A 22688-nucleotide genomic window follows, 5' to 3' on the forward strand; every position below is an offset into this window, starting at 1 on the left:
ACATTAAAGACGATTGCCCTTTAGTCTAAACAGACAAATAAAGGCCCATGAGGCTTCGAGGTCCTCTCCAACAGGAAGAAGAATCCTGTGCACGCGAAGTAGACGAAGAAGAAGCACGAGGAAGAGGAAGAGGAAGCTAAATTGGGAGTGGCGCATTTTAGACGTCCGGATAACCGTCGCTGTCTCTGCTCTTCGACTACATCGGTTTCTTCTCTTCCTTAGGTACTTGATTTTGTTTTCGTTTAGGATGAAAGAATGATACAAATGATTTGATCTCTGATTTCCTTTTTCCGTCTCCTTTAGAATCTATGGCTGCTCCACCTGCTAGGGCCAGAGCCGATTATGATTATCTCATTAAGCTTCTTTTGATTGGAGATAGTGGTATGTATGTCATCTCTGAATCAATTTCATTTTTCTATTGATTGGAGATCTCACGCTTCTTTTGTTTTGTAGGTGTGGGTAAAAGCTGCCTACTTCTACGTTTCTCTGATGGCTCCTTCACCACTAGCTTCATTACCACCATTGGGTTTGTGTTTTGACAACTTAGTTCCACCTATATATATCCTTAATCTTCATCTTTTTGCCTTTTTGATGTAGCATTGACTTTAAGATCAGAACCATTGAGCTTGATGGCAAACGTATCAAGCTCCAGATTTGGGACACTGCTGGTCAAGAACGCTTCCGCACTATCACCACTGGTCTGTTGATTTTATTCTGTCTGCTTTCAACTTCTCTGCAGTTATATAGATTGATTATGGCTTTTGTTATATATGATCTGTTCATTTACTTTTCTAACAGCTTATTACCGTGGGGCAATGGGCATTTTGCTAGTGTATGATGTCACAGACGAGTCTTCCTTCAACAGTGAGTTCCCCCCCTCCCCCACACTTGGGCGATGATCATTTCTTTTATACACTAGATTCCTGGCCTTGTTTGCAGACATTAGAAACTGGATTCGTAATATCGAACAACATGCTTCTGATAATGTTAACAAGATCTTGGTTGGCAACAAGGCTGACATGGATGAAAGCAAGAGGGTATGATCGATCACACGCCCATTATCCCAGTGGTTGATCCTAATTATAACAATAATGGTTTCTTGGTTCGATCTCAGGCTGTACCTACAGCAAAGGGCCAGGCTCTTGCTGATGAGTACGGAATTAAGTTCTTCGAAACAGTAAGTCTGACAGCACGGCTCCTGTAAACTAGATGGGGTCACGTTGCTTACATATTTGTGTTGCAGAGTGCTAAGACAAACTTAAACGTGGAAGAAGTTTTCTTCTCGATAGGGAGGGACATTAAGCAGAGGCTTTCTGACACTGACTCCAAGGCAGAGGTTTTGTTTACATCTCTGTCTGCCCTGCCTTGTGTTAAACGAACGTCCGAATACGCATATTGTTTCATGTTTTTGTCTTTGTTCAATTGCAGCCTGCGACGATCAAGATAAGCCAAACAGGCCAGGCCGCTGGAGCCGGGCAGGCCTCACAGAAGTCTGCATGCTGTGGAAGTTAAAAAAAGTTGTAAAATTGAAGTTTTAAAAAAACGAAGATGTCCCTGCTGGGTGCTCTGCTTGTTTTATTCCAACATTTCTGATTGGTTCTAAAATGCCTTTTTCCTATTTGTACGAAGGTTTTAATCGAAACTTGTATTCTTCTTTTTATGTTGCTTATATTCTCGACGATGACTGAATAGTTATATTTCTTTTGCTCTTTAATTCAGTATATTGACTTCTAAGAGTTGTTTACCTATCTTTCAACAATACAACGACCATTAGAGCTTTTGATTCTACCAAACAGTTTTAATAATGTACATTATTTTGATTATGCAGTAGTTTCCATTGAATTTTTTCAAATACAAACATCTGATACGATTGTCTTTTGGTGTTAAGGTTCTTTGAGCCAGTGATCATGAAACTTCTCAACTTTAGTTTCACCACAGTAACCATGACAACTAAACTTATATATTTGTACTCCAAAACCTACTGCAACATTCACATCTCAAACCATCTCATGTGAAACCAAAAAAAAATGATAGCTTACAAGAAAAGAAATCTTGGATAGTAAAATCAGAATATATTCACGTTGATGGGTCAGGTAAAAGAGTATATGTTGGCTAGTCTATAAAAATAATATGAAAAGATAAAAGAAAAATCAGTACATCGTTCTTCCCAATTCTAACTTCAAATTGATACCCTCTATCGAATCTGATCCCGGTTCCAAACACGCAACTCCCTTCTCTTTACTCGTTTCCTTCAAAGTCCTAGTCATCGCCGCCTCCGGGAAAAAAGAGTGTGTAATCAACGCCCCGCCAGAGTCTTCCTTGTTCCAGTGCTTCCTCATGTGACCCCCAAGAGCCTGTCCCATCTCAAACTCCAGGCCACATATCGAACAACGATGATGCCACCCCGTCTTCTTGGTCTTCTTCTTGATGAAGATTCCCAACTGTTCTTCGCCGCTGCTATTGCTAACTGGCTTCTTGTGGCTTACGCGATGAACTCCCAGAGCGTGGAACGATGAGAACTCTTTCATGCAAGTCTTGCATCTGAAAACGCGACCCTCTACGTCTCCTCCGCCGCATTCCCCAACTCTCGACAACAGCATCAGACAATTGGTTGTCGTATCTTCCACCGTCCGGTCAAAACTCTCACTTCTTGCAACCATGAATGACAATTATCGTAAAACTTCTAGGGTTTTTGTGTGTTCTCTACTGTTGGAGTTTTAGTTGGTGTGTGCTAAAGTGAGTTGTGATGGTTTGTTATTTATAGGGCGAGGGTAGATGAGTGATATGTTTATTGACGAAAATACCCATAGTTACTTGTCGCCTAAGCAAGTGAAAGGTGGTATTGGGAATATGCGATACAAGGAAAAAAGAAATTTACCGGTTTGCGTAAAACACAAATGAAGACTCGGAAAAAGGAAATAAATTGTTTGTTAAGAAAAAGGAATGTTCAAATTTTGTAGTGTAAGAACAAGTTATTGGTACCAAGTTATCGAAAAAGAAACATTGCTTTAACTTATCTATCCACTATAAGTTCAAATCTTATTCGTTTTCTTATTTACCTAAATTCGTACCTATTGGACCATATATGTTGTATTATTATTTGTAAGGATCAACAGAACTCAAATCGAGTTGTATATATAGAGTGGCGGGGTCAATGCTAGAGAACTAACACAACTAGACCATTTGTTCTTTACGTAAATAGTGTAACAAGTTTAGTTTTTAATATTTTAGTGGGGTCAGCTGACCCCCCCCTCATGTGCATGTAGATCCGCCTCTGATAAGCCAGACGATGAACACAAGAGATAATGAGAGGAAAAAGCAAGAGACTGAGAAGAAAAGACTATTTGAACGTCATTGGTGTGAGCTTAGGAACCATTGTAGCTTAAAATCTCTATTTTGCTTCACTCTGTCCTCCTCTTTTCTTACTGAGAATGTGAGATAACAAACTAAGTCCCACATTGGAGAATTAGACAAAGAGTGTCTAATATGTAAAGAGATGTCCACCTCTAATAGTACGAGGCCTTTTGGGATGGAAACCAAAAGTAAATCCATGCGGGCTTGCCAATTAGGTCCAAAGTGGACAATATCGTACTAATCAGATAATAAAGAGTTGGACATGAGCTTAATACAATCCCAATAATTGGTATCAGAGCTGTTGACGAGAAATCTAAAAGAAGACCGAAATACCTTCGAGAGATGAATGGTATACTATGAGTTAGGAATAAGAGGTGTGTAGCAGAAATCATGTCAGAAGATTCTGGAAGTCAGTTGTGGGACACGAGATGAATGTGATCCTTAGTTTGAGGGGGAGAATGTGAGATAACAAACTAAGTCCCACATTGGAGAATTAGACAAAGAGTGTCTAATATATAAAGAGATGTCCAACTCTAATAGTACGAGGTCTTTTGGGATGGAAACCAAAAGTAAATCCATGCGGGCTTGCCAATTAGGTCCAAAGTAAACAATATCGTACTAATCGGATAATAAAGAGTTGAACATGGACTTAATACAATCCCAACAGAGAGGAGGAGAAAGCATCCTTTCTCTGTAAGTATCAACAAAAACAGATTCAGGAGAATAGATGGAAAGGGAAGGAAGCGATGAATTAGGTTAAGAAGAAGAACAATGACGGAATCGCAAGGTTTTTGTGGCATGGTGAAAAACATGTGTTCAATTTAAAAACACTCGCCTTCAGAAGACTTTGGATTCTGCAAATTAATAATTTGATATGACTCTTGAAGAACGAACTATATTAGCAGAAAGATGAGTTTTGTTACCATTTTAAGAACGTTAAGATCGTGGATTATTCTTTTCGATGCAATTCTATAGAATTTGAAGACTAATCTTGGTTTGGAAGAGATTCTGTTAGGAGATCGTACTGAAACTGATAAGGTTATGATTCGAGATTAACCAAGATCGAGATTGGATGATGGACATAATTGGAAAAAAATAAGAAGTGTGAAAATGGTGTTTGTAAGGAAACTAGCAAGAGAGAAACGTTTAGAAGCTAAACAGAAGAAAATAAGAAAAAGAAAGTGATCTGTGATGCGACATTATTTGATTTGCAATTCCACGCGGTTCTTTCTTAGCACGCACTGACACACATTTCTCTTCACAAGTTTTGTATCCACAATATTGTTATGGCTCACATTCATCTCCCAATACATAAGCATGTAGCGTTATTTAGGGCCGATCCTGAGAGTTTGGAGGCCCAAGACCATTTAGTAAAAATTTTAAAAATTTGGAAACTTAAAATATTTTTTTTTATAAATTGAGAACTTATTTACATATAAAAATTTTCAAAAATTTTGGGGGTCTAAGGCGAATGTTTCATTGGGCTTAGTCTAGGGCCGGCCCTGGCATTATCCACAATATTATATATTTTATTAATATATGACACTTGATTGTTGAAGTAACATCAGCATCTTATTTGGTTATTTATATTTCACCAAATAATTTGAATTGTAGATTCTTTGATTGATCGCTAGCCTCCATTGACAAACACAGGATTGTATGTTGGTGAGAAAATTCACATTTACTTAAATTTTGTTGGCTTCTTTAGTCAAGTAAACATCAGTTTTATTATACGTCGTTAACAAAACTTTTTTAATGGTTTAATGGTTTTGATTCCACCAAACAGTTTAAACTCTAGATTCTTTGTTAAATTACTCAATTACTTCTCATATTTTGTTGCACCACACTATAATTTAACTAATAGCTTAAACCTTCAACATCTCAACGTCTTTAATTATGAGACAGTAAGTATAAGTGTAACCGATAGATCCGATCCAGAAGCTCACCGCAAGCTCGAGAACCGGTAAATCAAAGTCTAGAGGACGACCATGAAGGAAGAAGGATCAGCCCGAAGAACAGAGATTCAATGGTGGATGATGATAAACATGATGGTAGAGAGAGTTAGGGTTTAAGAAGATTGTTTTAATGTTTGATTGATTTCCCGTAAGTGAGAAAGATATTACATATAGTGTTTAGTAAACCAAAGACCTAAACCAAAGAACTGAACCAAACATAAGTTACTAAACCAAATGGGATAGCTTTAAGCTGTCACAAATTAAGACTTTAAAGATAAACAATTGAGCCGATAAGAAAAGAAATATTGGATAGTAAAATCAAAATATATGTTCACATCGATCGGTAAGATAAGAATATAAAGTCATATAAGACTCTATGCAAGATGCTACTATAACCTGTATAACCAAAAATACAACTAACAAGAACTACAGTAGTAGATCAATAGATTGTTCTTCCCAACTCCAACTTCAAGTTGATCACTCTCTCCATCGGATCCAATCCCATACCAAAACACGCCACTCTTTTCCCACTGCTCGATTTCTTCAAAGTCGTAAACTTCGCCTCCGGCAAAAAAGAGCGTGTAACCAACGCGCCTCTTTCTTTCTCGTTCCTATGCTTCCTCATGTGACCCCCAAGAGCTTGTCCCATCGGAAACTCCAAGCCACATATCGGACAAGTATGCGACAACGGCTTTTTGGTCTTCTTAGTGACGGATCCTGAAGAAAGTGATGACGACTGTTCGTCACTGCTGTTGTTAACTGGCTTCTTGTGGCTTGCCCGATGGCCTCCTAAAGCTTGGAACGATGAGAACTCTTTCATACAAGTCTTGCATCTGAAAACGCGAGTCTCTCCTCTTTCTCGGCCGCATTCACCTACTCTCGATAACAGCATCAAACAGGTAGCCTCCGTGTCTTCCACTGTCTGATCAAGATTCTCACTTCTTGCAACCATGGTTGATTGTTATGCTAAATTGAATCCACTGATATAGCTTCTAGGGTTTGTGTGTGTTTTTCTAGGATTGGAGTTTTAGTTTGTTTGTTTATTATGTGACTTGTGTTGTTTTGGAACTTATAGAGGAACGAGACTGGGTGAACAAAGACAGAAATGCCCATAAAAGACTTGCTACATAAGCAAGTGAAAGTAGTGGAAAGAGAAAGGAAATCACCTCAAGGTTTGCGTCACGCGTAACACTTGGGAGACTCAGAAAAAATGAGGCATTAGTTAAGAAAAGAAGTTGTTCAAAAAAAAAAAGTTAAGAAAAGAATGTTCTTGGCAATTTCCTTTTTTTAATTTCTCTCAACAATTTTGAAATCTAGAAGATATCATGAATTAATTATATAAATCTCTACTAAGTTATTAATTCACATGCGCTCTTTTCTGATTTGTGCAATTCTATTTTTTCTTTTTTGGGTTTAATTTTTCTAGGCCGAGCAATGTTTTTAAAATCGGACCGACTAGGTAGTTGGACCAGATTCAACTATAAACCGGTCATGTAGCCGGGTTGGACCTAATAATTGATTTGTCCATAAATCAGTAAAAATAGTTGGATTGGATCGCAAAGTTATTGAACTTTATAAAAATCATTAAGACTATCAAAAACATACAAACTAACTATAGAACCAAAAAATAGTTTATATGTATAATATTTTATATTAAATATTTATTTATATTTTAGTTATGTATCATATTTACTAACTTTATTTCAAAATTTTATATTTTAAAAATATTGAACTAGATAATCGAATCAGATTTGACCTGGTCAAACCATATTGAACTGTTGCCCAAATAGTTATCCGGTTTAGTTTCTGGTTCAATTTTTAAGAACATCCGTGCCAAGCTGCTTGGATTACTATCAATCACTAGCTTCCTATTATCCATATATCATATTGTCTTAAAGATATTTTTTAATCCATATATGTTATCATTAATTTCAATTACTTTCTCAAATTTGTTTGGATAGGACATATGAAATTTCCTAGCTATTTCGTGTATATAAAAATAAATCTACATATACATAGTCAAACATTATGCCCTCCTTATTGACATTCTTATCAAATTAATCTCATTATTTTGTTTTTTCAGTAAAACTTAAAACTAAGTTATTCTTATTAGCTGAGATTTTGTGAAGAGCAGCAACGTTCGAGGGCTATGATTAAAGGACGTGTGTAGCTTGCACGCGCCACCGAGAAAAGCGCGTGGTAATAAAGGGGCGAAACTTAAAAAAGAAAAGTATTCACAAGGTAGTTGTACGGAAACCAGAGAAACGTTTGGAAGCAAAAACAAAAGAAAATATGAAAAAGAGAGATGATGTGATGCAACATGTTTGATACAATTCCACGCGGTCCCTTGTTAGATCACCACTCACATATATTTTTGAGTAAAGTGTTCCGGTACTCTTAATGAGCCAAAAAGTGATCCGACATACTCTTACGTGATCTGTCATACTCTTATCCATTAAGATACTCTTCACCTTGATGGTTAAAGTCGAAAGTGCCCCTCTCTACTTGACCAATCAAAATCCTCTCTACTTGGCCAATCAAAACGCTCCTCTACTTAACCAATCAGAAAAAGCGCGATTTATCTCTCTCTCTCGTCCAGGTGGATTTTGTTCATTTTGTTTTTTAGTTTTAATTGTTCTCTCTCCTCCCCAATTCTCTCTCTCTTCTCGAATTTGACGGGTAGGCAAAGAAACCTGGAACTCTTGTACGAACGATCCTTCGATTGTAAAGGAGATTGCGGCTCGCGTGGATGAGAAATTGATCCCCAACCCATGTTAAATAAACTTCAGGCAAAGCATTATTTTGGTCTGTATCTTAGAACCCCATCATAGTGGACTCGAATGAAGGAAGAAATGCTGTTCTTTTGGTTGGGTTTGTTAGCAGTAGATTTCGAATATTTGGGTGTCAATTAGAGGATAACGGGAATGTTTGGATTTGTATGGTGTGTTTGTTATGGAATTGGATTATCAAAGCTGAAATCCGGAATGAATAGAGTGAACGATAAAAGTGTAATTAGGTGAAACTTAACTATTGACAAAAATGTGTAAAAAGTATAATTTAGTATTACTTTAATAGCAAAACTGTATAACTAGGATTAACTTTAATTGTATAATTTTTATTTGGTACAACAGATAATGGGTTATTCTTCTACAAACATACACTTCGACTATGATGGACATTGTGCGAAATATGGAGATGATTATGAATGGATTCCAAGCGATAGTCGTTTGTATGGTATATCCTTTAAGACATTGGATGAGATCACTTATTCGTTTTTGAAGGAGAGGATATGCAAGAAGAAGAGCATAGATCCGTGTTTAAAGAGGCTGAATATGAGTTACATTCCACTGGTAGTAGAACCTAAGAGGCAATCATATATTTTGGATGATGAAGATGTGTATGTGTATCTGACATCAGTGGATAAAGACGAAAGAAGAAGTATTTTGCATGTAGAGGTCATCGAAGAAATGGAAATAGTTCCAGTAATGGAGCAACAATCAGTAGTTGAGAAAGAAAGCTCATATGGTGGGAACTATAGTGAGCTTCCGAGTGGATTACCCGAAGTTGAAGGTAATCCGGTTGAAGGTAATCCGGTTGAAGGTAATCCGGGTGAACTCACTCTAGTAACTGGCATTGAAGAAGCAGAAATATATCTACCGGGGTCTGAACGGGTGGAGAATGTTGTTAATGGAAAAACCGTGGAAGGGGGCATTAACGTTATTAATGGAGAAGCCGACGAAAGGGGCATTAATGTTGTTAATGGGGAAGACGGCGAAGGGGGCGTTGGTTTGGACAACAGAGTGGACAATGAGGGCGACGTGGATAACTCTATGGGTGTTCGTCCTAGTTGGGAATATGTTGAGCTCCCACGTGTTGCAAAAAAAATTGCAGTGGTTAAAGAGTGGGAAGATGGTTTGGGTCTTCAGTTGTTTCAAGAATTTCCGAGTAAAGAAGCTGTGAAAGATATTATTGATAGAGCATCACAGAAGAACTGTTTCAGAATCAGTATCTCCAACTCGGACAGGAGTCGATATGTGGTGAAATGTCGGGGAGCAGCTGAAGGTTGTAAATGGGGTGTGAGAGCTACAGCTAATTCTGAAGCGTTCTCGATTAGAACATACATGAAGATGCATTCATGCTCTCGCGCAATTTCAAGTACTGGAGTGAAAAGAAAAGTTACACCAAGATGTGTTGCAGCTATTGTGCATAAGGATTATCTGGGACTATATGAGACACCAACTGCGAAAGTCCTGCTCGGTCTGGTGCAAAGGAAATTGGGTGTGGAAGTGTCGGATACGACATGTTTGAGAGGAAAAAAGCAAGCTATTGCGGATATGCGTGGTGATCCCAAGACATGATACAAAATATTGCCTTCTTATTTGTATATGTCAGAGAAGGTGAACCCAGATACAAGAACAAGTTTGGTACTGGATAAACACAACCGGTTCAAATACCTATTTGTTGCGTTGAGAGCCTCCATTGAAGGTTTTGAATACATGAGGAAAGTCATCACTGTGGATGCAACTTTCCTGAAGACTGTTGAAGGTGGTTGTTTAGTTATTTCCACGGCTCAGGATCCAAACCTTCACCATTATCCAATTGCCTGTGCTGTCGTTGATGGGGAGAAAAACGAAAGCTGGAAGTGGTTTTTCACGACGCTGAAAACTGTTATACCGGATTCGACGGAATTGGTGTTTGTTTCAGACAGAAATACAAGTCTGATAAAAGCTGTTGCTGAAGTGTATCCGATATCTAAACATGAGTTTTGTATCTGGCATCTATCGCACAATGTGAAAGGTAGCATCGCCCAGTCCAGGGACGAGGTTGCACTATAATTCGGAAAAGTTGCGACGCTTTATTCAGAGACTGAGTTTGATAAGCAGTATAAAGAATTTAGGGAGAGGTATCCATCGTGTGCTGTGTATCTTGATAAATGTGTCGATGTAAAAAAGTGGGCGAAGTGTCATTTCCCTGGTGCAAGGTACAACATAGACACCTCTAATTGTGCGGAGTCTTTGAATGCGCTGTTTGAAAATGCGCGAAGGATGGATTTATTGCCTATGCTTGATACAGTTATTGACAAAATGGCTGAGTGGTTCAACAGACATAGGAAGGATGCAGCAGAAGGACCATCGTCTCGAAAATTGGTTCCTCATGTGGAGAACAAAATGCATGACAGAGTACCGAAAGGTTCAAAACTTATAGTGACTTCGCTGAACAGTTTTGAGCTTGAATACAGTGTTATTGGAGAAGACGGGAAGACTTATATCGTGGATTTGCAGAAGCATACGTGCAGTTGCAGGAAGTTTGATATAGATAAATTCCCATGTAGACATGCAATAGGCGCTATCGTTAAGTGTTTGAAGCATGATAGACCAGTACAGGTGAGTGACATGTATGCTTTCATTTCGACTTATTACTTCATTGAATTGTGGCCTTTGGCGTATCGATGGACTGTATATCCAGTGCCTCATATGACTCATTGGAAGGTTCCACCAGAAGTCGCGGCTAAGTGTCCCTTACCTCCAGAGTACAAAAAAAAAAGAAGGGAAGAAAGCAGGAAAAAAGATTTCCTGCGGCAGGAGAAAGACGGTCCCGTCATAATAAGTATATCCGGAATAGGGGTTTGGCTAGCTATTTCAACTGCTCACAGGGAGCTCAAGGAACTGAAGGATCAAAAGGGACACAAGGGACACAAGGGACACAAGGGACACATGAGACACAAGGGACTAAAGGGACTCAAGGATCACAAGGCACTCAAGGAACAGAAGGAACAGAAGGAACACAAGGGACTCGAGGGCCTCAAGGAGCACAAGAGACTCAAGGAACACAAGGGACTGAAGGAACACAGGGGACTCAAGGATCACAAGGCAGTCAAAGAACAGAAGGATTCCAAGGCACTCAAGGAGTTGAATGTGAGGAAAATCAGTGAAAACTTTGTGAAAAGATGCGTTATATGAATGTAAAACTTGGTGAAACCTGAATAAAGTGGTTTCGTTATATGTTTGTAAATCTTGGTGAAACTTTCGTAATGTTATTGTTGATTTGGAGTGATTGGTGATTTAGGCTACAATTGCGATGACATAACTAATTAATGTCCTACGAAGACGACGTAACTTATTAACATGTTCTGAAATCCGGATCACCTCGAGTCAAAAAAATTTATAATCGCAAAAACCGGTAAAGTAAAACTTTAAAGCTTGTGGATGCGATGGCTGCAGAGATAGCTGAACTGAAGTACAATCTTACTCGTCCAAATCCTGCCACTCCATGAGATGCGTCCGGTCCATGACATTTGTCTACTATCTGTTGTTGTTGTTTGCTTGAGATTATGTTTGAGATTCGATTATGTTTGCTTTAGATTATGTTTGCTAAGTTGAAAGTGAAACTTATTAAAGTTTTCCCTACTCTCTCTCATTCCCGATACGTTATATTCACGAAGTTAGACTAAGTTGAACGTGAAACTTACTAAAGTTTCCCCTACTCTCTCATTCACGATCTACTAATTACGTTATATTCACGAAGTTAGACTAAGTTGAACGTGAAAATTACTAAAGTTTCCCCTACTCTCTCATTCACGATCTACTAATTACGTTATATTCACGAGTAGTTCCAGTAGCCTCGACCGAATCTGCATGAGCCTGACCAGATTCTGCATGAACCTGACCTTCATTACGAGATGTACGAGCCTCAAAATCAATGCCGAACTGTTCTTCAAAGAAAACTTGTTTCTTCCATTTCCGTATTATCTTCGTCCAACGATCAACTGCTGCATCATCGTCGTCATCGGCCTAACAACTTTCCTTGTCCATCCCTATGGTTTCCAGAAGTTCCTTCTCAGCTGCTGTTGCTACCAAGATACTCTCAATATCATGTGGCAAAAACACAAAAAACATTAATTATCTTAGTTTCACTAAGTTTTCATAAGTCTCATAAGTCCCTTCTCCTAAATTCAACTACACATAAAACATCAATTACCTTTGTACTATTACCAATTTTATCGTTCACAACATTCAGACTGAATTCCCTGGTTCTACTTTTGCGTTTGTACTGCATCTTGCACATCCGCGGGCAACCACTGCGTGCACCACTCACATTTTCTCGGAAATGGTTCCTCAAGCTTGGAATTGCCTCAAAGGCCAACAACTACGAACACACAACAAAAGGACATTAACATCAATTAAACAATAACACAACTAATTAGAAGAGAGCTTAAGAATACCTCCAAAGGGATAGGAAAGCTTGTAAAAACCCAACTCGTCGGCGCAACCCCGTCACATTTCTCCAAGAAGGTAGAGACATCTTTCAAGTTATGTTCGAATGCATACCGCCCCCAAGGGAACGTTTCACACGCATCTAGGTCATCAACAACAGTCAGGAAGAAACTGTCCACAGGTGATGCTCCCTCACCACTCTTTCTGCCTCCGACGAGGATGCTGGCTAAGAAGTACAGAGCAGCCATCTTCTTACGATCCTCAGATGGCTTTGATTTCATTGCCAACATCTGCTTCTCCAGGTTAGCGTATGTTACCCTTTTCCCTTCAAAATACTTGTTCATTAATGTTGTACCACCCAACCTCTCATGGTTGGGGGGATACATATGGCAATATAGTCCAGAAATGAGTCCTAATTCTCTGAGAGAGTATCGGATTGGGACGCCATTAACGACAAACCATAACTCATACTTCTTCGCAACACAAGCTGATCGCAAAACGAGAACCCACATTCCCATCCACTTCTGCTTTCGGTTTTTAATATGGAAGAAATGTTGGAATTGTGGGTGCTCTATGAACCATTTCACCTCCTTCTCTTTCAGGATCGTTTGTATATTTCTTATTGCATTGTCAATGTAACATTTTCCTGAAAGCTTTATAGACTTTTGATACTGGCTTGAAGGAAAGTGTAACTTCAGCGGTCGCATTCCTTCTTCTTCGTCATCAACAAACTGCACTCAAGTGAAAACCGGATCACGTACTACATCTTACAACCATCAACATATAGTTTCACAAAGTTGGACTTAGTTCAGCCCGCACTCACTTGAAGTTTTTCTTGGTTTCACTAACTTCAAATTCCACTTAGTTTTCCACACTTACTAATCTTTCACTAATCATCTTTCTAGAGGGAGTGTTTTCAATTTGAATACTTACCGACTCTGCATGCGACTCAGTATGTCGTACCAATTGGATCGCCCTTTCATCAGCTTCTTCGTCGTTTTTTCGGGGCTCCATTTCCTCATCCCCTTCTTTGGCCTTATTCTCTCCTTCGTCTCCGGCTTCCTTCACTTTTTCTCCTTCCTCTCCGCCTTCCTCCTCTTTTTCTCCTTCTTCTCCGGCTTCCTTCTCTTAATTCTTCATCTCGGGGACTTTGGTCGGTTCCCGGGGCGACAGATTTTTCGATGGTTTCTTCGGATAATGTAATCATAGCCATAGACATGTCCTCTCCTCCTACACTACTCGAGCCGTCTTCTTTTGCCTTCGGATCGTCTCGATTCAACATGATTTGGGTTTTCATTCTCGATTGAGGATTCGCAATATTCATTCGCAATTGAGTGAGCAGGGTTTTCAGAATTCAAAATTGAGTTCTGAGAGACGGATTCGACGGTGAACTTTATTAATTTTTACTAGTTCACTTAAGTAATATTCTTACTTTTCACTGTCTTTTCAACCAATAAGGCCAGAGAGGGGAAACGTATTCGGGAATTAAAAGAAATTAAAATTTTCGGGAACTGGGTATCCGATTTTTTTGGGTCGGTAATGGGTCCGGGTTCGGATAGTCCTTGGTAGAGTTGTAATTATCTAAGTTTCTCTTGCTTTCTTCGTCTTTTACTAAATTTTCGAATTAAAATAAAGATATATTTAATTTAAAATCCGGTCAGTTTCGGGCAGGAGTATCTCGGCTCTTTTTTTTCGGGCAGGAGTACCTAAGCGTTTAATTCTATATTTTTACAGGATTTTGATCTATGTCATTATTTATCTCTCATATTCATCTCCCAATAGAAAACTTTTATATATAATTTATATACCAAAAAACATATAATTCCACATAAAAAACTAAGACATATGAATCCTCTTTCTCCTTATCTATTTACGTGTACCAAATCTTTAGTAACAAACATTAAGAAAGCTGAAAAGAGAAACAATTGACAAGTATGAAAATGGCAAGGTCTCAAGCAAGTGACTAAATCTCAATGTTTAAATCTACTCAGAATTTGGCAACGGCGCCAATTTGATGTTAGGAGTTTTCAAGGCTCCTAAGACAAATGTTGTAGTATAAAAGATTGTCGAATCAGTTCTGAGGGATATCAAAGCACTGAGAATGCAAGTACTAACTTAATCTAAGTGCAACCAATGATTTAGATGGGTTTTAAGCTATGACTAAAACTAGAAAGCAATAACAGAATGATACTTTCTTGACTAAGGGAAAAGAGAACTCATGGGCATAGGGATTAGACCTTGGGTGATCAAGTATCGAACTAAGGATGGCAAATGATCAATCAAACTATCAACCTTAAGCCTAAACACAATTCTAAGCAAGCTCTATGTCTAGATGAATGCTCATTTGCTAACATATCTCAAACATCAAATGTCTTTGGTTGAATAATATGAAAGCAATCATTAATAACAAGTCTATTAGCTATCTTAGCACCATTAACAACAAATATCTTTGGCAAACTATACGAAAAGCCTAGGAGAGTTGTCTCAGGCATTTCATCAAACACCTTTTGGGTGGGAAATGCCTATTGATCAACTTTTGAGTGGCCAACTCAGAAGATGCATTATGAATACTCTACTAGCAAGGAACAAGAATGATCTACACTAAAACATCCTAGAACTAACCTAATCACCCTTAATCTCCCTAACCCATGAATTCAAAAGGTGATTACTTACTAATCTCCATGATTCCTCTTAAACCCATATTGGATTTTAGATTAACCATGTAGATAAATAGATAAGAAATCAACAAGAACACAAGATGAAAGCAATGAAATCTGAATCAAAAGAGGTTTTTTTACTAGTTCTTCTCTAGAAAAGAGATTATCTTGCCTCCAATGGCTTACAAGAGTACTTAACTTAGGTTTAGAAAGTGTAAAACATCAAAACAAATGACCAAAAGGCCCCTAAAATAACATAAAAATCGTCCAAGCAAAACACGCGGAGTGACCTAGCATAGTCGCTCCAGGAGGTCGCTCCCGACGCGTTTTTTCGTGTCTCGCCGCGTCAAAACGTGAGTGACTTGAGCTGGTCGCTCTGGCTGGGAGTGACCTCGGTAGGTCGCTCTGAGAGGTCGCTCCAGGATGCTCGAACAGGGTGGATATGCCTTTAGTAAATTGGTCATAACTCCTTCAATACATCTTCAAATGACTTGAAACCACTTCCATTAGAAAGCTAACTCAATTTGCTGTGTCTCCACAAAATCTTAGCAACAGAAGATTTCTCGAAAGGCTCCATCCATGTTCATCCTTCACCCCCTTTTGGATCACATTGCTCCCAAACATCTCAAATCACTCCATGGCACACTCCAGCACCTAATAAGGACAATGAATGCAAAATGCAACCTAGACATGGCTAAATCATAATCTATATGATGAAAATGCTCATGGATGAATGGATAAAACAATGCAAATATGCAAGATATCAACTCCCCCAAACTTGTTCTTTTACTTGTCCACAAGTGAACTTTCTAGAACTCATAGGGAGAGAGGTTTGAAGGTGGGAGCTCATAGCCAAAAGAAACACAACTAGCACACTCTCTTATTACAATCTAGCTTCTCTAGGCCTATCTCAACTCTTTTTGCCCTTACACTCATCATCAATCATCCACATATTCAAATCAACCAACTCTCACATTCATTAAGCACAAAACATTAGGTGAATTCTTGCAAATGGTCAGTTGGTCCAAATCATTTGGTTGGGTAAGGGAAGGCTTTTATCTAAGTGATTCAAGAGGTTCAAAACATATGATCTTTAAGGTGGTTTACTCTCGAAACAAGTAGACTTGACATTGCACATAATATATCTAAGAAAGGTATCAACTCATGCATACAATGCTCAATCTCCATTGTTCTACCCTTTTCCCAAACATACAATTACACAATCATTCTCAAATGTCAAACCCAACTCACATCTCTCACCAAAAGATCCTAAGAACATTAACTCCTTCTCTTTGAAATCTACAAGGGATTTTCTACAACCTCAAAACATTTCTTAGCTCCTAACAACTTTGCTAGCCCCCTTTTTCTTTCTTTTCTCTTTTTTTTTTTTTTTTTTTTTTTTTAGGTGGGGGCTAAAACTTTCATAACTTGAGCTAGAGGTTTATCTACTTATCCCAATAAGACAATTCACTTAAACACAAAGAGTCATTTCTTTTCCTTTTTCATTGCTCCCAAATCATAATCACAACACTCACCCCCACCTATAACTAGACAATAGAGTGCCCAATCTAGCAAGAATGAAGATCAAGCATTGTCGTTCCCGATACTCTCAACATTATGCACATGTAAGACTTTCCGAAAAAGGCCTCACTCATCAAACAATGAAAGCTTAAAAGGAGGGAAGGGTTTTGGGAGTGGTCTACCACTAGAGTTTGTCAAAATAAGATTGGCATAAAGGATATGACAACTCAAGTGTGTATAGCCATGACTCAGTACACAAGAGACTATGAGCAAGAAGCATTAAGTTCGTTCAGTTCAAATAAGGTTGTAGTTGGCTTCAAAGACTGAGTTTCAGCAATCAACAAGTTTCAGGAAGAGTTTTCAAGGCTCGAAACATACAAGTCTTTTTGAGAGGTGCAAAAGCTACTCAGGTGCAACGTAGTGTTCTTTACAAAGCATTTAAAATCATTGCTCCCAATGCAAGTGAATGCAACCTATATGCTCTAGACTCTCCTAGAAATGCAAATAATGCAAACTAAATGATTGATTTTTTTTTATATATATGCAAATAGGTATGCAATGCATGACTCAATGAAACAACATCAAAGCAAACATGATCAAATACTTGGTACCTCCCCCAAACTTGAGTTACACAGTCTCTGTGTTGTCAAGTAGAGAAAGAGATACCGAAAAGAAGACTAATATGCAAAAATGAAATGATATATACAAGGGAGTGTGGTGGGTTACCTTCTATGGGGAATGAGTAGAGGGAGATGCTCTCTCCTCGTCGTCCTCAGGTGGTAACTCTTCAAGGTGCTCATCAGCAGGAGTGCCCATCTCTTCAATGTAGAAGGCTTGCCCGAACACAGTTGGTTTCCTCATTTTCTCCTTGATGTCAAAGTGGAAGATGTTCTCTTTACCCAAATGGAGATCAATCGTGTCTTCCTTCACATTAACAATAGCTCCTGCTGTAGCTAAGAATGGCCTTCCTAGAATCAATGGGTCTTGAGCCTCCTCACACCATCTCAAGCACCACAAAATATGTAGGTATCTCATACCTTCCAATCTTCACAGGGAGGTCCTCTAAGATGCCCACATGGTACTTCACTGAACGATCAGCTAACACCAAAGAGAGTCTACACTTCTTGTACTGAGTGAATCCAAGCTTCTTTGCAACAGACAAAGGCATCAAGCTGACACTAGCTCCCAAATCGCAGAGACATTTCTCAAATACCATAGGTCCAAGAGCACAAGGTAGTGTGAAGCATCCTGGATCCTCTAACTTCTCTGGAACATCAAGCCTCTGGATGATGGCACTGCACTCATGGGTAAGAATCATCATGCCTTCCATTTCCTTCTTCTTTGCAGCTACAACATCTTTCAGGAACTTGCTGTATTGAGGAATCAACATGAAAGCATCAATGATGGGCATTGCAACCTGAGCCTCACTCATTTGCTTCTCAAACAGAGCCTTGTACTTCTCTAGCAGCTGCCTCTTGAATCTACCTGGGAATGGAAGCTTGGGTTCATAGGGAGGAGGAAAAAAAGAACTTTCACTTGCTGGAGTAACAACTTCACCATCTTGTATTGTTTTCTTCTCTTCTCCAACCTTTCTTTTACCTTTAGCTTCCATAATCTTCTCCAAAATCTCATCATTGGTCTTCTCATCAACAATTACCACATCATCATCTAAGTTGATGGCCACCTCCTCACCTAGTTTCTCAGCATCCTTGGTGAGGGTTCTAGGAGGTAACTGCTTACCACTCCTAAGGGTGATAGCTTTGGCCTCCTTGGAGTTTTGGTCAGATTTTCCAGGTAGAGATCCTTGCTGGCGATTCTGGTGAGTGTTCATGGAAGCAAACTGATTCTCTAAATTCTTGACTGTAGAAGCAAGGTGTGAGAATTTGTTGTTGAGCTCATTGTAGCTCCCATCAATCTTGGAATGAAGGTTCTTCAACTCATAACCAACATGCTTCTCACTTCTAGTCTGAGACTCCAAGATTTGTTTCAATAAGGTCTCAGTGCTGCTCTCTTGAGGAGCAGAGGAACCAGACGAGGGGTTTTGCTGAGGCTGATAGCTGCCTTGTTGGTTGTTTCTTGGCGGATAACCACTCTGTTGGTTGTTTGGATAGGATTTCTGTTGGTAGTTGTTGTACTGAAAGTTAGGCTCCTTTTTGTACCAGCTACAATTGTTGTTAATGAAACACAACTCCTCTTGACCTTCCAAACCCTCAACCTCATTGACAGCAAGTGGATCTTCCTTTTTGGAGTTACCAATAAACTTCAGCTGCTCTTGGGTGGCTTTTTCAGCAATGAGTAGGTCGATCTTGTCTTCCAAAGCTTTGATCTCTTTCCTCGTCTGCTTATCATCTGTTCTACTGCCTCCGTCGTGGTTTCCACTGTAGACTGCATCACTCTTTACCATGTTGTCAACCAACTCTTCTGCATCCTCCTCAGTTCTCCCCAAGAAGAACCCATTGCTAGCTGTATCCAGTTTGGCTCTGTACTTAGGAAGAGCACCACGGTAGAATGTTCTCAGCAAGCTCTCCTTAGAGAAACCATGGTGTGGGCATTGAGCTTGGTAGCCCTTGAATCTCTCCCAGGCTTCACTGAAACCTTCCAAGTTCTTCTGTTGAAAGCTGGAAATCTCGTTTCTCAGCTTAGCAGTTCTTGAAGTAGAGAAGAACTTCTCCAAGAATGCTTTCTTGCAGTCATCCCAAGTGGTGATGGAATCGCTGGGTAGAGACTTCTCCCACTGACGTGCCTTATCCCCCAAAGAGAAAGGGAATAACTTGAGCTTTAAGGCATCTTCGGACACACCATTGGTTTTGACAACCCACAGTAGCTGTCGAACCTGTCCAAGTGATCAAATGGATCCTCTAGAGCCAAGCCATGATACTTGTTGTTCTCGATCACGTTGAGGAGTCCTGATTTGATCTCAAAGTTGTTAGCTGCCACAGCGGGTGCTCGGATTCCCAATCGATGACCATGAATGTTGGGGCGGTCGTAAGTACCAATGGGTCGAGCTGCTCGCTGTTGGTTTTGAGGTATGTCTCCCATATCAGTATCCAATCTCTGCAAGTGAGCCTGTTGCTCTTCTTCTCTTCTCTTTCTAGCACACTCTCTCTCTAAAGCTTTGATGTCTGCAGCTCTTGGAACTAGGTTTGATGGACCCCTGCTCCTCAAGTTCATACACCTGTATATTAAACGGAGGTGAAGAAAGAGAATCAGTAACAAAAGAAAATAAAAATGACTTAGTCTCAAGCAAGTGACTAAATCTCAATGTTTAAATCTACTCAGAATTTGGCAACGGCGCCAATTTGATGTTAGGAGTTTTCAAGGCTCCTAAGACAAATGTTGTAGTATAAAAGATTGTCGAACCAGTTCTGAGGGATATCAAAGCACTGAGAATGCAAGTACTCACTTAATCTAAGTGCAACCAATGATTTAGATGGGTTTTAAGCTATGACTAAAACTAGAAAGCAATAACAGAATGATACTTTCTTGACTAAGGGAAAAGAGAACTCATGGGCATAGGGATTAGACCTTGGGTGATCAAGTATCGAACTAAGGATGGCAAATGATCAATCAAACTATCAACCTTAAGCCTAGACACAATTCTAAGCAAGCTCTATGTCTAGATGAATGCTCATTTGCTAACATATCTCAAACATCTAATGTCTTTGGTTGAATAATATGAAAGCAATCATTACTAACAAGTCTATTAGCTATCTTAGCACATTTAACAACAAATGTCTTTGGCAAAGTATACTAAAAGCCTAGGAGAGTTATCTCAGGCATTTCATCAAACACCTTTTGGGTGCGAAATGCCTATTGATCAACTTTTGAGTGGCCAACTCAGAAGATGCATTATGAATACTCTACTAGCAAGGAAAAAGAATGATCTACACTAAAACATCCTAGAACTAACCTAATCACCCTTAATCTCCCTAACCCATGAATTCAAAAGGTGATTACTCACTAATCTCCATGATTCCTCTTAAACCCATATTGGATTTTAGATTAACCATGTAGAGAAATAGATAAGAAATCAACAAGAACACAAGATGAAAGCAATGAAATCTGAATCAAAAGAGGTTTTTTACTAGTTCTTCTCTAGAAAAGAGATTATCTTGCCTCCAATGGCTTACAAAAGTACTTAATTTAGGTTTAGAAAGTGTAAAACATCAAAACAAATGACCAAAAGGCCCCTAAAATAACATAAAAATCGTCCAAGCAAAACACGCGGAGTGACCTAGCATAGTCGCTCCAGGAGGTCGCTCCCGACGCGTTTTTTCGTGTCTCGCCGCGTCAAAACGCGAGTGCCTTGAGCTGGTCGCTCTGGCTGGTCGCTCTGGCTGGGAGTGGCTTGAGGTAGTCGCTCTGGACTGGTCGCTCTGGCTGGGAGCGACCTCGGTAGGTCGCTCTAAGAGGTCGCTCCAGGATGCTCGAACAGGGTGGATATGCCTCTAGTAAATTGGTCATAACTCCTTCATTACATCTTCAAATGACTTGAAACCACTTCCATTAGAAAGCTAACTCAATTTTCTATGTCACCATCTTGTATTGTTTTCTTCTCTTCTCCAACCTTTCTTTTACCTTTAGCTTCCATAATCTTCTCCAAAATCTCATCATTGGTCTTCTCATCAACAATTACCACATCATCATCTAAGTTGATGACCACCTCCTCACCTAGTTTCTCAGCATCCTTGGTGAGGGTTCTAGGAGGTACCTGCTTACCACTCCTAAGGGTGATAGCTTTGGCCTCCTTGGAGTTTTGGTCAGATTTTCCAGGTAGAGATCCTTGCTGGCGATTCTGGTGAGTGTTCATGGAAGCAAACTGATTCTCTAAATTCTTGACTGTAGAAGCAAGGTGTGAGAATTTGTTGTTGAGCTCATTGTAGCTCCCATCAATCTTGGAATGAAGGTTCTTCAACTCATAACCAACATGCTTCTCACTTCTAGTCTGAGACTCCAAGATTTGTTTCAGTAAGGTATCAGTGCTGCTCTCTTGAGGAGCAGAGGAACCAGACGAGGGGTTTTGCTGAGGCTGATAGCTGCCTTGTTGGTTGTTTCTTGGCGGATAACCACTCTGTTGGTTGTTTGGATAGGATTTCTGTTGGTAGTTGTTGTACTGAAAGTTGGGCTCCTTTTTGTACCAGCTACCATTGTTGTTAATGAAACACAACTCCTCTTGACCTTCCAAACCCTCAACCTCATTGACAGCAAGTGGATCTTCCTTCTTGGAGTTACCAATAAACTTCAGCTGCTCTTGGGTGGCTTTTTCAGCAATGAGTTTCGATCTTGTCTTCCAAAGCTTTGATCTCTTTCCTCGTCTGCTTATCATCTGTTCTACTGCCTCCGTCGTGGTCTCCACTGTAGACTGCATCACTCTTTACCATGTTGTCAACCAGCTCTTCTGCATCCTCCTCAGTTCTCCCCAAGAAGAACCCATTGCTAGCTGTATCCAGTCTGGCTCTGTACTTAGGAAGAGCACCACGGTAGAATGTGCTCAGCAAGCTCTCCTTAGAGAAACCATGGTGTGGGCATTGAGCTTGGTAGCCCTTGAATCTCTCCCAGGCTTCACTGAAACCTTCCAAGTTCTTCTGTTGAAAGCTGGAAATCTCGTTTCTCAGCTTAGCAGTTCTTGAAGTAGAGAAGAACTTCTCCAAGAATGCTTTCTTGCAGTCATCCCAAGTGGTGATGGAATCACTGGGTAGAGACTTCTCCCACTGACGTGCCTTATCCCCCAAAGAGAAAGGGAATAGCTTGAGCTTTAAGGCATCTTCGGACACACCATTGGTTTTTGACAACCCACAGTAGTTGTCGAACCTGTCCAAGTGATCAAATGGATCCTCTAGAGCCAAGCCATGATACTTGTTGTTCTCGATCACGTTGAGGAGTCCTGATTTGATCTCAAAGTTGTTGGCTGCCACAGCGGGTGGTCGGATTCCCAATCGATGACCATGAATGTTGGGGCGGTCGTAAGTACCAATGGGTCGAGCTGC

The 22688-nt window shown here is 39.7% G+C and overlaps 5 protein-coding genes and 2 non-coding genes across 7 annotated transcripts; 5 read left to right on the top strand and 2 right to left on the bottom strand.

Annotated features, from left to right (window-relative positions):
* LOC103873604 (ras-related protein RABE1c) lies at window positions 1–1736 on the top strand. The gene is made up of 9 exons (XM_009152005.3): window positions 1–222; window positions 304–381; window positions 454–526; window positions 598–698; window positions 799–864; window positions 940–1037; window positions 1115–1177; window positions 1244–1336; window positions 1429–1736. The coding sequence occupies exons 2-9, from the start codon at window positions 309–311 to the stop codon at window positions 1510–1512; spliced, it is 651 nt and encodes a 216-aa protein (XP_009150253.1). The 5' UTR covers window positions 1–222; window positions 304–308; the 3' UTR covers window positions 1513–1736.
* A 232-nt stretch (window positions 1737–1968) lies between these two features.
* LOC103873603 (zinc finger protein ZAT8-like) lies at window positions 1969–5147 on the bottom strand. Its single transcript, XM_009152004.3, has one exon. It carries the CDS (start codon window positions 2658–2660, stop codon window positions 2151–2153), a length of 510 nt encoding a protein of 169 aa, XP_009150252.1. The 5' UTR covers window positions 2661–5147; the 3' UTR covers window positions 1969–2150.
* A 445-nt stretch (window positions 5148–5592) lies between these two features.
* Window positions 5593–6576, bottom strand: LOC103873602 (zinc finger protein ZAT8-like). The gene has a single exon (XM_009152003.3). The coding sequence runs from the start codon at window positions 6259–6261 to the stop codon at window positions 5749–5751; it is 513 nt and encodes a 170-aa protein (XP_009150251.1). The 5' UTR covers window positions 6262–6576; the 3' UTR covers window positions 5593–5748.
* A 1809-nt stretch (window positions 6577–8385) lies between these two features.
* Window positions 8386–12525, top strand: LOC117126257. Its single transcript, XM_033274078.1, has 2 exons — window positions 8386–8879; window positions 8910–12525. Exons 1-2 carry the CDS (start codon window positions 8444–8446, stop codon window positions 9665–9667), a joined length of 1194 nt encoding a protein of 397 aa, XP_033129969.1. The 5' UTR covers window positions 8386–8443; the 3' UTR covers window positions 9668–12525.
* Window positions 9695–11269, top strand: LOC103873709. The gene is made up of 2 exons (XM_009152100.2): window positions 9695–10106; window positions 10173–11269. Exons 1-2 carry the CDS (start codon window positions 9695–9697, stop codon window positions 11267–11269), a joined length of 1509 nt encoding a protein of 502 aa, XP_009150348.1.
* A 6710-nt stretch (window positions 12526–19235) lies between the features above and the next one.
* Window positions 19236–19342, top strand: LOC117126382. The gene has a single exon (XR_004448950.1). It is a non-coding gene; the product is annotated as a small nucleolar RNA R71 (small nucleolar RNA).
* A 2870-nt stretch (window positions 19343–22212) lies between these two features.
* On the top strand, window positions 22213–22319 carry LOC117126383. Its single transcript, XR_004448951.1, has one exon. It is a non-coding gene; the product is annotated as a small nucleolar RNA R71 (small nucleolar RNA).
* The last annotated feature ends 369 nt before the right edge of the window (window positions 22320–22688 follow it).

This window comes from Brassica rapa, chromosome A06, assembly GCF_000309985.2.
Source record: "Brassica rapa cultivar Chiifu-401-42 chromosome A06, CAAS_Brap_v3.01, whole genome shotgun sequence".
NCBI lineage: Eukaryota > Viridiplantae > Streptophyta > Magnoliopsida > Brassicales > Brassicaceae > Brassica > Brassica rapa.

Excerpts from the sequence above, each read along its gene's own strand:
- LOC117126257 (XM_033274078.1), top strand. The coding sequence starts at position 8,444 with ATGGGTTATTCTTCTACAAACATACACTTCGACTATGATGGACATTGT. Across the intron at positions 8,880-8,909 it reads TGGATTACCCGAAGTTGAAG|GTAATCCGGGTGAACTCACT; the intron begins GTAATCCGGTTG and ends ATCCGGTTGAAG.
- LOC103873602 (XM_009152003.3), bottom strand. The coding sequence starts at position 6,261 with ATGGTTGCAAGAAGTGAGAATCTTGATCAGACAGTGGAAGACACGGAG.
- LOC103873709 (XM_009152100.2), top strand. The coding sequence starts at position 9,695 with ATGTCAGAGAAGGTGAACCCAGATACAAGAACAAGTTTGGTACTGGAT. Across the intron at positions 10,107-10,172 it reads TCTATCGCACAATGTGAAAG|AGACTGAGTTTGATAAGCAG; the intron begins GTAGCATCGCCC and ends CGCTTTATTCAG.
- LOC103873604 (XM_009152005.3), top strand. The coding sequence starts at position 309 with ATGGCTGCTCCACCTGCTAGGGCCAGAGCCGATTATGATTATCTCATT. Across the intron at positions 699-798 it reads CTTCCGCACTATCACCACTG|CTTATTACCGTGGGGCAATG; the intron begins GTCTGTTGATTT and ends CTTTTCTAACAG. Across the intron at positions 865-939 it reads AGACGAGTCTTCCTTCAACA|ACATTAGAAACTGGATTCGT; the intron begins GTGAGTTCCCCC and ends CCTTGTTTGCAG.
- LOC103873603 (XM_009152004.3), bottom strand. The coding sequence starts at position 2,660 with ATGGTTGCAAGAAGTGAGAGTTTTGACCGGACGGTGGAAGATACGACA.